Here is a 12,608-nt window from a genome sequence, read left to right as displayed (position 1 = left end):
AGATTTCCTCAAGATATAGATGTAATTAGTCCATAGAGGCCCATTGAATGTATGATTAGACACGACAGGAATTTTGGGTCCAGATACTGCACGACGCTGCTCTCAGGGGTGACTTGGGCTCAGTGCAAGTCTATTCATCATTTCATCAATAAAAACCTCTACCCGTAGTGTTGTACAAATCGGAGGAGTGCCCGCGCACTGCTTTTGCTTTTCAAAGCACTGCTTCCTTCCGCCACCCCTTTTCGGCCACCACACCGCGTCACAACTCGCCAGCGCCGGCCAAACTACTTGAACAGACGCTGTAAGCTGACCTCCTTGCTGCCGTCGTGCTTGTTCAGGATCTTGGCCGTGGCCAGCTCAAAGTCCTCCTGCGTGACGTGCACTCTCCTCTCACGCAGGGCGTACATGCCAGCCTCGGTGCACACGCCCTTGAGCTCGGCACCGGAGCAGCCGTTCATCTTCTCGGCAATCTTGGTGAGATTCAGTCCACGGGTCAGGTTCATCTTGCGAGAGTGGATGCGCAGGATGTCGGCTCGAGCCTCGACGCTCGGTGGGGGGAACTCGATCTTCCTGTCGATTCGGCCGGGTCGCAGCAGCGCCGGGTCGAGGATATCGAGCCGGTTCGTTGCCATGATGACCTTGATGTTCTTGGTGGGCTCGAAACCGTCGAGCTGGTTGAGCAGCTCCAGCATCGTGCGCTGGACCTCCGAGTCGCCACCACTGGAGCCTTCGACCCGCGAGCTGCCGATGCTGTCGATCTCGTCCATGAAGATGATGGATGGGGCGTGCTCTCTCGCCATGACGAACAGCTCGCGCACCATTCGGGAACCCTCGCCGATGTATTTTTGCACGAGCTCCGATCCGGACACTCGGATGAATTTGCAGTCTGTGTGGTGGGCTACTGCCCTTGCCAGGAGGGTCTTGCCTGTTCCTGGTGGGCCGTAGAGTAGGACACCCTTTGGTTGTGCGATTCCGAGGGATTCGAAGAGTTCGGGGTGCTTGAGGCCAAGCTCGATGACTTCTTTGATCTCTTTGATCTGTTGGTCCAAACCTCCAATCATGTCGTAGGTTGAGTCGGGCACCTTTTCCACCATCATGAGGGAGACGAGGGGATCCACGGAGGAAGGCAGGATCTTCTCGAGTTTGTAGGAGTCTGACAGGAGGGTAACCCGTTTGCCGACTGTGAGCTTGGCGATATCAACCGAGTCTGATACGTCGACGACTGCAGTGGTTGTCAGCAGAATGTTGGGGTGAGAACCATCGTCGCATGACTGGCCCGGTGTCTGCCCCATTGTGCTTAGATCGTGATGGTGAACAAGGAAACACGTACCATATTTGCCCTCGGGATGGACCTTAACCAGCACCTTCTTGGTGCTCATTACCTTGACGACCTCTCCAACGTAGGAGCCCGGTTGCTGCAACAGACCCAGCTCTTCGCGGAGAAGCCGCACCCTTGAGTTGTAGTCATTTCTCTGGGCCTCGAGACGGCGCAAGACAGCCTGACCCTTGAGGATCTCGAGCTTCATTGCCTCGATCTTGTTGTGGTAGTAGTTGTCGAGCGCCATGGTGATGGAGGCTGCTCGGGGAGCTTCAGCTGAGGTTGGGATTGGGGCTGACGTCGGAGGGGATGAGCTCGAGGGAGACTGGCCGCCGTTGTCCTCGGTGGTGGAGGAGGTTTGACCGTCTGCGAGGGAGTTAGAGGCTGTGTGGTCGAGCTGCGCTGGTAATGGGTTGTGTTGTTTGATGGATATGAAGATGTCGGTTGTCACGATGCGGCGCAAGCATAAGGCGAAGAGCTGCCACAGGCGTTGCCGCAGGCAGTCTCGGCCAACGCGTCCATCACGGCCGCTGATGGCCCGTGCTTCCTGACCCATGTCGACTCTCTTGCTGCGATGGAGCTGGGGTATTAGATAAGCAAGAGAAACGTCATCTTGGACCAAGCTCACGCTTTACGTCTGGGGACAGCTTGACTTGACATTATTCTTTGTTTGAGTCCACAATCAGCCTGTATATATCGATATATGATAGTCTACTCTTGGGTACCAGGTGCTAGGTATTCGCGGCACATTGTAAACTCATGTTCAGCCAGCCGCAGAGACTGTCTCGGTCATGAAGTGCCTAAGGCCGTACGTATCTTAGTGGGAGGGTAGCGCAATCATTTGTGATTTGTGCCTCCCAAGGTCATCCGTCTGGGCGAACTCACCCTCCTTCACAGGTGAACCGTCACGCGGCCGCGCATGTCTGGCGCAGAGCTCCAAGTCTAGACATCACCTGGCGCTTCCGAACGAGCCGCATAATGCCACTTGTGAGAAAACGAAAATACTGGATGCTTCCCAGGAACCCTTGATTTGTAGGCTTGGGTTCGTCCCTCACGGTGCCCTGTCCCAGTTGGTCTTTGGTGGGGGGAGCGAGGCATATCCCAGGTTGATTTTCATGTTTTATGAAATACTTAGACTGCTATTAGGTGTGCCAACATACTGCTCGAATGTTTCAAACTCAATCGGTGCCCAAGAGAAAGAGCAAGATGGCGGTGAAGCGCCACCAGACATAATCGCTAGCCAGTGCCTCGGTCTATCGGTGATGTCCACGGTAATCCGACCTGATTTCACAGTCACAAACACAACTGCCGGAACTGATTCAGTGCACCTACAGTAGCCAGCCACTTCGATCATCTTGGAACTGGAGCAAATAGAAGCGGCGTAGCACATGGCAAGGGGGCAGCCATGTTTGTGAGCTTGTACTGTGTAATAACACCAAGACTGGGGGCAATTGGCGGTAAGATCGACTGCCTCCCGTACCCTAGGTAGTCTTGTACTGGTCTTGGAAGACTAAAAACCAACGGTCAACTTGACACAAGTTGGAAGCAACGCAACCACACCATCGGGAGAGCCTCTCGCATCACATGGGGTGGCAGACCCAAGCAGCCCAAGGTGGATGATCTGAGATGTGGACCCTTTGGGTTGCGTCCGACCCAGCCGACTTGCACAAGGTTGAGGCGGCAAAGCGCCCGCAGCGAATAGGGCCCGAAAGATGATGGGACCCTGTTCACGATGATGCCTCTGGGCACGGCACCGAACAAAGGTGACCAGTGACCAGCGACCAGTGACCAGTGGCATGATGCTGACCAGCTCCATAATGTAGACTACTGTAGACCACCATACGTTTAGAGGTCTTAGATACCTATCGGTTTGCAGCATCACTGCACTTCTGGTGGGCTGAGTCGGGGCGCCGGGCCACTGTCAGACGGTACGGATCTGTACCCCTCAACATGGTATTGCACCAGGGCATGCATTGCGACATCATCGGGCATGACGACCCTCTCTTTTCCTGTGCGCACAAACATCCACACACCCACACCCACCCGCACACGGCTGCATTGGGCCCGCGATTTGCAACAGAGATCGATATCAGCGTGGCACTGTGGATGTTGGTGTTGGTGTTGGTGCCAGTGCCAGTGAAACGGGACACCAGAATGGAAAAGTATCTGCATGTCAGAAGACGGGCTGATGCTGCTGCAGGAAGATTGTAATATCATCAGCAATCCAGCTGTTGCTACCCGCCGCGTGGTTGTTGCTATTTGGGATCCTACCGATCGTCGTCATTATGTTCCACAAGTACCTAGGCAGCCAGGTACCCAAAGTACCTGTCCATCGTGCTAGTCCACCTACACAGCAGAAGCAGCAACAGTAGGAAGAGTAGGAGGAGGAGGAGTTAGTGGAGGCAGAGGAGGTAGACTACGGTATCAGCCATGGCCGAGGCCTGATCGGCTCGGCTCCGGTTTTCTTGTTTTTCTTGGGGCTGTCTGGGGTGGACACAGGCCCATCACAGCCCTGCGTTGCCCTCATCTGGTAGGCCAGCTTACCTAGGTACAGGTGCCTCCCGCCTGTAGCTTGGGGCATCCGTGCCATCTCTGCAGCCCTGGACCCGGTACATGTGCCGCCCACGGGCAGCCAACACTACCTCTGCCTGCTAATGTTAGCCATGCTCGAGCCATGTCATGGCCAGGGTTGCAGGGTGCCTGCTAATTATACTGTGGTACAGGTGAAGCTGGTGGAAGGATCAGCCTGCGGTTGGTTGGCTGGGGCACTGGGCCCTTCCTCCAAAGTCCCAAAGTCCCAAAGTCCCAAGACTTTTTTGTCCGATGTTGTTGATCTTTCGCAAAGCTGGGCTCGAGTCACGTCCGAATTCCAAGTTCAAGTCCAGGTCCAAGAAAGTGGGCGGGAGCTTGTCCACTCCCACTCCCACTCCCACTCCCACGCCCACGCCCACACTCTCACCAACTGCAGCTGCATGTAACTGTAACTGTAGATACGTACCACGGCGGAGTCCTGTACATACCGGCCTGTTCCTCGACCCTCCTCGTCCTTTCGACCTTCGAAGCGAAACTGTACCACGCCCACGACGGCTTCCTTTTTACTTTTGCCTTAGATTAAATTTCCGAGCTCGTTGATCCGATCCTCCTTCTCGTTGTCGTCTGCCTGGGTTTCAAAACAGGCACTGCCATGACTTCGACCTGCCTCTAGATAGGAGCTTCACTCTCCTCCCTCTTCCGTCAGCTCGACCCACACCAGCTCTACACATGATCGGCCCTCCTCCTCGCTTCTCCCCAGAATCACCACTACATGTAACGCTCCGGGCCCCCATTTCGCCCTCTCTTCTTCGCCCCTGTTCCTTGTTTATCTGCTTTTCTCGTACGTACGAGCAACTCGATACCCACCTCTTCTCGAGCACATCAGCCCAAGCTACGCCTATATCGTCGTGCCCGACACAACGCGACTTGGCTCGCCTCGATTTAGGCAAGCAGCGAGCTCACCGCGCACACCTCGCTCGCCCCGTGTATGCGCGTGTGATATAAAGCACTCCCTTGGACGAGTCTGCCGGACCTCCACACGAGCAGCTCCGTCAAGATGGACCCTCCTCACCAAAACAACCAGGACGACGCCAGTCAGGCGTCGCGCCGCTCCTCTATCACGCATTCACCCACAGACGTCCGAAGCGCGAGCAGATACGAGTCCATCACTGGCCGAGACGACGACGGTCTTTCAGAGAGCTATCAGTCTACGGATACTGTGCGCAGGAGACCAGATGCTACCGCAGGATATGGTACGTACTACCTGCCACTTCCCGTCATTTCAGGGCCCTGTGCCCCTAAATTTCGCCTCTGCATCTTCCAATCTCGATGACATCGCGCGTGTCTCGCGCTCGTCCTACTCCATAGGCCCTATGCTAACCAAGCTTATCCGCCACAACAGGCACCAGCAGCCCGTCTGTTGGCACCGCCTCCTCGTCGCAATATCTCGAGCCCGTAGTTTCCAACGAGCGGCACCATCAACGAATGGGGACCAACTCGTCACAACCTTCGCGCTCGCCCGTACCGCCCTCGGCCCACGACCGTGGAAGGGCCAAGCCACGCAAGCCGCCTCTGTCGCGGCGAGCTTCCTCTAATACACAAGCACCCCATCGTGGCGGCATTTTCTCCGTGGACGATGCGCTCGACGAAATCGCGGCAGATCAAGAGGCTGAGCGCCAAAGTTACGCAACGGTTCGGAGAAGGCAAGCTGGGGCTCCAAAATTGAGCAGGATACAGTCGAGCCGAGACGAGGTTGCATCCAGCGAAGACTTGGCACCCCCAAAGACGCCCGTAATTGTGGAGGAGGAAAATGATGACACTGCGGAAGCCGAAGCCGTCGAAGAGAGTGTGCAGGCAGGTGATGGGATGGACGACGACACGCCGGTCGATGACGACGACGACGACGATGACGACGGTGACATTAGTGACGCCGAGAGCTTCACACTCAAGGACAGGCAGGCCGCCATCAACGAGACACATCCATTCGGTATAAGGCTGTGGAAACCTGCTCTCTACAAGAAGGATAGATCGGTCCAGAAGAATGCAGAAGTGGACATCCACAGCTCGCCTGGCGGTAGGGTCAGCAAGTGGCTACTGCTGTTCAACATTGTTTGGACACTCTGTTTCGGCTGGTGGATGTCTCTGATCGCCTACTCAGGTGCTATCGTGTGCTTCCTCTTCGCCGCGGCTCCTAGCGCGCGTGAGTATGGACGTGTGCTATGGGGATTGGCAGGATATCTCTTCTACCCCTTCGGCAAATTCATCCGACTCGAGCAGCAGGAGGCGTACATCGACGAGGATCAAGGCGAGGGTCGAAGCATCAGCGAGTACGAGCAATGGCAGAGCGGCGATCTGGAATACGGAAGGCTGTTCTTCGGTCCCGACATGGGCACCCGGTCTATAGTTGGAAGATCACGAAGGAGTATTGATTCCGAGCCCAGCGAGACCGACAGCTTGCTGGGACGCGGCCGAGGCTATCACGGCCACAGCAGCGACGACGACCTGCCCCGTATCAAGAGGCGGCTCTTCGGCCGTGGTCAGTGGAACATTGGCCGGCTCATCTTCTTCATCTTCTTCTACGCCCTCATTACACCCTCGCTGTTTATGGTGTCGGCCATATGCTGGTTCCTAGTCTTCTGGATCCCGATGGGGAAGGTCACCATGCTCCTCTTCGATCATTTGCGCCGGCATCCGTTGGCCTTGTCATTCGAGTCCGACGTCTCGTACGCTCGCATACCGGCGGCGCCTCACTCTTCCGTTATTGTCTGCACCTATCGAGCTGTTGGACTGAAGTACTGGAAGTACACGGTGGACGGCACCAACATCTTCCTCATCAACCTCATGGCCGTTGTGTTGTTCGTCATCCTCGACTGGGCATTGCTGGAGGGCGTGTTCCAAGTCCACAATTTCATCACCTCCCCCGGCTTCCTCTTCGTTGCCGGTTTATTCTCCATCATTCCCTTGGCGTACTTCATTGGTCAAGCTGTGGCTTCCATTTCAGCACAGTCGTCCATGGGATTCGGCGCCGCTATCAATGCGTTTTTCTCTACTATTGTAGAGGTATTCTTGTACTGTGTCGCGCTCAAAGATGGAAAAGGCGCTCTTGTGGAAGGTAGTATTGTTGGCTCTATCTTTGCCGGTATCTTGTTCCTGCCCGGCCTTTCCATGTGCTTTGGAGCGATTAAGCGCAAGACACAACGCTTCAATGCCCGCTCGGCTGGTGTGACCTCGACGATGTTGCTCTTCGCAGTGATAGGCGCATTTGGACCGACTCTGTTCTACCAGATATACGGCTCCCATGAGCTCAACTGCGTCGACTGCGTCAGCAGTGGTCATTCTAAGCACGGTATGGGAGCGAGAGATTGCCGCCGCTGCTACTTCAGTCAGACTCCCGCCCTCGACGAGCGATTCTACCTCGAGGCAGTCCGCCCATACTGCTACATGGCGGCGGCATTGCTGTTTTTGAGCTATGTTATTGGTCTCTGGTTCACACTGCGCACCCACGCTGCGGTGATTTGGAATAGCGAACAGGACGAGAAGAGGCATGAGGAGCAAATGCACCACGCTGCCATGGGTGGCCGCTCAGCCCCTCGTAGCGGGTACCCGTCCATTGGCGAGGCCAGCGGCATTGATGTCCGTGACAGCCAAATTTACAAGCGAACTCTGGGCCAGACCCTTAGGCAGGTCGGCCTGCAGCCCAGCACTTCGAGCAACGGCGCTGCCGTGACACCGCACATCCCGCCTCCAAGGTCTGATACCATCAGCTCGTCGATGCATATCCCGGGGTTCTCCGAGGCCGAGAATAGCCAGCTCGTGCAGCAGATCGCCGAGATTGCCAGCACGGCTGCTACCGCTGCAGCTAGAGACGCGCGAGGCAGCATCGCTAAGAGCACTCCTGCGACGACGCCTCACCTACCGCAGGGTCATTCTTCTGGAAGAGAGACCGCCATGAGCTCTCACCGGCCGCCACCCATCCGCACCGCGACTTTCCCCGAGCACGAGGACGCCGTCGGCGCCGAGGCTCACGCTGGTGGTCATGGAGGTCACGATGCGCCGAATTGGAGCAGGACGAAGTCCGCCGTCATCCTGATGGGCGCGACTGTACTATATGCGATAATTGCGGAGATCCTTGTCGACACAGTGGATGTGGTCCTCGAGGGCTTTGCGATTGACGAGAAGTTCCTGGGTATCACGCTCTTTGCGCTGGTGCCAAATACCACGGAATTCTTGGTAAGTTCATATCCCAGCTTGTGTCCTGTATTTGGTTGATTTTGTGATGAGCATTATGCGTTACTACCCAGCTCACTCAGACGCACTTTTTGCGGTTGCTGAGAACACGTTGAATTATCTACTCCTGACCCCCTTTCACCTTTTCTAAATTTCACACTACATGCCGACTCTGTCTTGCTTGAACCAGGCTGACCGACCGTGATGCAGAACGCCATCTCTTTCGCCATGAACGGCAACATTGCCCTCTCCATGGAGATCGGTTCCGCATACGCACTGCAGGTCTGCCTCCTGCAGATTCCCGCACTGGTCCTCTTTAGCGCAGTGTACACCATCACGATGCCCAACGGCGAGGCGCCGCTCGACATGGCCAAGTACACGTTCAGCCTGCTGTTCCCGCAGTGGGACATGGTCACGGTGATCCTCTGCGTGTTCCTGCTCAGCTACATGTACGGCGAGGGCAAGAGTAATTACTTCAAGGGCTCCATCCTCTTACTGAGCTACCTCGTCGTTGTCACGGGCTACTACTTCACTGGTTTCGGCGTTGGCATTGACTCCATGGGCGCCGAGAGCAGGTTTGATGTGTGGAACGCCGAGGCCGGCGGCTGGACGTCTTGGGAGAACAGTCGCGAGAGCTTTAAGACTATTGGCAGGAGCACTTCTGGCGTGGCGTTATAAAAGATTGGGGGATTGCGAGGTGTAAAATGCTCTGGAACTGCCCTTCCTTCCTGGTCCGGTCCTCCTTGCTGTTGACCGATCATGGGTTCTTTGGGAGGCATCGTGTAGCACTGGCCGGCCCGGTCGGTGTGGTGTACTTGTTTCAAGAGTCTAATATTCTGTTCATTGTTGTTTGTTGTTACTGATGTCTATCTCCTCCCACTTTGACCTGACTTGGATGGATCTCTCTGCGTGCGTGCGTGCGTGCGTTGCGTGCATGAGAAACGGCTATGCTTGATTGATATCTCACGGGGTTTTGTTTTCATTTTTTTTCTTTTGTCCATCACGGTAGCATATCGATATCCCATCTTCTCTTCTCTTCTTCATCCGCCTGCCTGCCTATCTGCCTGTCTGTCTGTCTGTCTGTCTGTAGCTGCCCTGACCTGGATGGTTTGGAGACTAGCCTGCGTCGTGCAAAGCTGGGACAGTATTTGTGTGCGTGTGTGTCAGGCGTGTGGATCTGGTTTTGGCTGGGTCTCGCCTTGTGCGAATGTCTCGAAGGAAGCAACGTCGCCCGCGTGCAGTGCGGACGTACAAGTGACCTTTTTTGGCCACGCGTGTCTCTCGTTGACGTGTTTAAAGGCTGTTCGAGAGTGTCTCCTCAGCTCCTCGGTCAAAGTACGGGCAGACTTGGTGTGTAGCGAACAGGACGGCTGGTGGTCTTCTCTCGTTCATGTGTTGTTTCCCCTCCTACATCCTTTCACATGTCCGGGTCTCAGAGTCTGGAACACGAACGTGTGCGACCCTCGGGTATCGTTGAGGCTTGGAACACGATGGCAATGATGCCTTCAGCTTCAGTTGCCTCAAACCGTCCTCCGCGAAAGTGCATCCTGACCACCCTTGCCGTGGTGCCAGATCAGCAACATCAGACTGCAGCCACCGAGCTCACACAAGAATCTACGCGACGCTGGCTAGCTGCTTGCTGGGGCTGGACTGGTATTACCTGCGCTGTGGGCCCCGTCACGTCCAGCACAGCCGCACGTCGCACCCTGCCCGGCCTGGAAGTTCCGCACCTCTCTCGTCAGCCGGTTGAGCATCCGGCGCAGGCCTGCATCACTCAGATCTCTGCCTGTCGGCGCGGAGCCTCGGTTGCACGGGTGGTCCGTCGTCGGGCAGTTGCACGGGTTGCAGGCGCATTGCGCGTTGGCCGGGGGCGGCCGCGGCGGGTATGGCTGGGCGTTGCAGTCGCATCGCCGCTGGATCGTCGCTTGGAAGGCGCTGAAGTCTTCCTGCAAGGTGTGGAGCTCCCCGAAGAGGGTGTCCGTGTCTGGCGCGGTCAATGGAAGCATGTTCGCCATGATGGATTCGAGGTTGTTGTTGGTCACGGCTGGAGGTCTACGGGCCTGGGAGTTACTTTTTCGGTGCAATTATCTGAGAGTGGAATTCGAGGTGCAAAGGGCGTTGCCTTTCTCATCTCATGAGAGTCTTGAAATTCCGGACTAGGCAGTACCTTTGTTTGTGTCCACATGGCTCTAGGCACAAGGCTGGTTGCGGTCACGAAGGACAGCCGCAATAGGTCACAAAGGATAGACAAGGCTTGTGTTTGGAGACATAGCCTCTTATAACTGCATAGAGTAGTCTTTTTCTATGTACATCGGAACAGAAGGACATTAAAATGAAGCTTTCCACTGTTGATTCTTTCTTTTCATCGCCTCCTCACGTGTTTGTGCCCAGCTAAGCAAAAAGGTGCACCCCTTTGGTTGCCTATTTGACCTAAAGCAAATCTTCTTCAGACTGAAGAAGGTGTTCTCCATGCATGGGGGAAATTGTTCTCTCTTGTTCTCAATTGAAGGCCTTTCATCTGCATTAGGCTTGATATGTGACATAGCTAGAGGATGTCAAAAGAAAAGAGAACTTGGCTCAGGGGCAGTCTTTAAGCCTTCGAATTGTATTATATGGTCTATATGGTCTACATTTGCATTTCTGCCCCCTTTGTACGTTGCCGTATTTGAATACTGAGGATTCTTCTAGCCGTTCTTTTCGCGGCCACAGCGTCTTTGAGATCCAGGCTTGGTGTAACGGTATCATCAAGCCTACTCACTCAGCTATGAGCATTGTTTATAACTGGAATATTCCATCTGATCCGTCCAGCCACTCAAACTCTCAATGAGTTCCGGGCTGAGTCCCCTGTTGGTCTTTATGAACATCGTCTCGAAGGGATGAATGCTCCCACCGCCGTAATTACCCTCCGCTTGAGGGTCCCATGCTCCAAGCGGCTCACAGAATGATGTGGCATTATGCTCCCGCGAGGTTTGGTACTGAGTGAGAAGGGTGTCTACCTTCTTGCCAGCGCCGAGGATAATGCCTGTGGCTGAGATCTCGCCCTGCACGGCCTCCTGACGATTGGCGAAGCATTGTGATAGCCCTTTCTCGAACCAGTCAGGGCCGCTCGGCTGGTAGTCGTCTGGGCGTGGGAAGTCATCTGCGTGCGAAAAGAGTATTTCCATCCATTCGTCATGCCGTGGGCTTGTTGCAGGTGGGTGCAATAGAAGAGAAAGACCTTCACTGTCCGTCGCCCAGACCATGGACTGTACGTGTGGCGTTGGCCAGCAGTTGATCGAGATACCGGCAAGCTATTTAGCATCTGGATGTCAGCTTTGAGGTCAATTCGCTACTGCAAAGCATTCATAGACAAAGTTGACCATCGGAGAGTGCCTACTTTTACCTCGCGTGTAATCTTTGACAGCAATCGCTCCGTCCAGCAGATACCATCAGCCCAAGTTGGCATGAATGGTCCGCGCACGCTGGCATTCATTAATATGAACCGGCTGTACCGTCGCCATAAGTCATCCTTCGAAAGAACCTCAGCATGCGAGCCGAGGTCGTAGCAGGTATTCGGCCGGCGGACGGATCGGATTCCCGGGGCATCGGGGACTAGAGAGTCTGCGTCGGTCTCGCCATTGAAAATGAAGACAAAGTCTGCTGCGGCGTGGAGCCCATGGGCGATGAAGAATTGCAGGTTCCGCCGCGCCTCTTTGCTTTCGCTGTACACGTATGTGACGAGAGGGCGGTCCGTCTTAGAAGCAGCTGCATCATAAGAGAGGGTATCTATCGAGGAAAAGTCTTTTATGGGTGGAGATGTATACGATGGCAGTCCGAACTTCGCTGTTTGTTAGTGAAGCCGAAAGATTGTCCATAGTGGTTGTGGACGACAAAGGAGAGCGCCGTACCCATATTAATGCTACCGATATGCAGGCGACTATCAGTAAAACACCGGGAACACGGTACCGCACATAATTGAACATTTCATTCGAACGTCTTAGGAAGGAGATGGTCACAAAGAGTTAAGCTTGGTTAGGTTAAATATGGATCACGTAGGATTCGACCGTAAGAGCAAAGAGGCGAGAGGGATGCTCTTCGAAATGCGCTTTGGAAAAGATTCCCCAGATATGGATTCAGGTTCTTGCGATGAAGGACCAATGACAGGGCTAAGAGCAACCAACACGTATTTTCGGGCGGCGCAGTCCACTTAGAAAAAAAGAAAAAGGCGTGAGACCCAACATATCCATATTCTGAGTTGCACCAAGGCCCACAGAGCCACTTTGGGCCCATTCCTCATCTCATTGAGGGCCTCTAAGTGGCTACGGAGAATCGCTTGCACAACTGCGATTCCTTCAAGCTTAGGCGAGATTTTGCCGCACTACGCGCATGCTGTTGGTGCCACTGCAAACCAATCAGGCGTATCTTCGGGGCGGTTAAACCAACCGAGTGTGGTGATGATGGCCGTAAATAAAGAAGAGGCCATGGTTGTGTTGAAACCAACGACGCCGCCGCTCCCGAATACTGGGTTGCGAGGAAATTATTGTGAATTCCG

General features: G+C 54.8%; 4 protein-coding genes across 4 annotated transcripts; 1 reads left to right on the top strand and 3 right to left on the bottom strand.

The window, feature by feature from the left end:
- Positions 1-284: 284 nt before the first annotated feature.
- J7T55_000009 (uncharacterized protein) lies at positions 285-1,874 on the bottom strand (the record flags this gene model as incomplete). The annotated part of the gene is made up of 2 exons (XM_053134215.1): positions 285-1,222; positions 1,331-1,874. 2 exons carry the CDS (start codon positions 1,872-1,874, stop codon positions 285-287), a joined length of 1,482 nt encoding a protein of 493 aa, XP_052987910.1.
- Positions 1,875-4,907: 3,033 nt separating this feature from the next.
- On the top strand, positions 4,908-8,755 carry J7T55_000008 (uncharacterized protein; the record flags this gene model as incomplete). Its single annotated transcript, XM_053134214.1, has 3 exons — positions 4,908-5,103; positions 5,253-8,080; positions 8,288-8,755. The coding sequence occupies 3 exons, from the start codon at positions 4,908-4,910 to the stop codon at positions 8,753-8,755; spliced, it is 3,492 nt and encodes a 1,163-aa protein (XP_052987909.1).
- Positions 8,756-9,705: 950 nt separating this feature from the next.
- Positions 9,706-10,092, bottom strand: J7T55_000007 (uncharacterized protein; the record flags this gene model as incomplete). Its single annotated transcript, XM_053134213.1, has 1 exon — positions 9,706-10,092. One exon carries the CDS (start codon positions 10,090-10,092, stop codon positions 9,706-9,708), a length of 387 nt encoding a protein of 128 aa, XP_052987908.1.
- A 747-nt stretch (positions 10,093-10,839) lies between these two features.
- Positions 10,840-12,539, bottom strand: J7T55_000006 (uncharacterized protein; the record flags this gene model as incomplete). The annotated part of the gene is made up of 3 exons (XM_053134212.1): positions 10,840-11,367; positions 11,460-11,899; positions 12,500-12,539. 3 exons carry the CDS (start codon positions 12,537-12,539, stop codon positions 10,840-10,842), a joined length of 1,008 nt encoding a protein of 335 aa, XP_052987907.1.
- Positions 12,540-12,608: the final 69 nt, after the last annotated feature.

Source organism: Diaporthe amygdali (assembly GCF_026229845.1).
Source record: "Diaporthe amygdali strain CAA958 chromosome Unknown NODE_43_length_333103_cov_65_012416, whole genome shotgun sequence".
Classification (NCBI taxonomy): Eukaryota; Fungi; Ascomycota; class Sordariomycetes; order Diaporthales; family Diaporthaceae; genus Diaporthe; species Diaporthe amygdali.
Note: the sequence above shows the minus strand (reverse complement) of the source record. Positions and strands in the feature narration are given on the sequence as shown.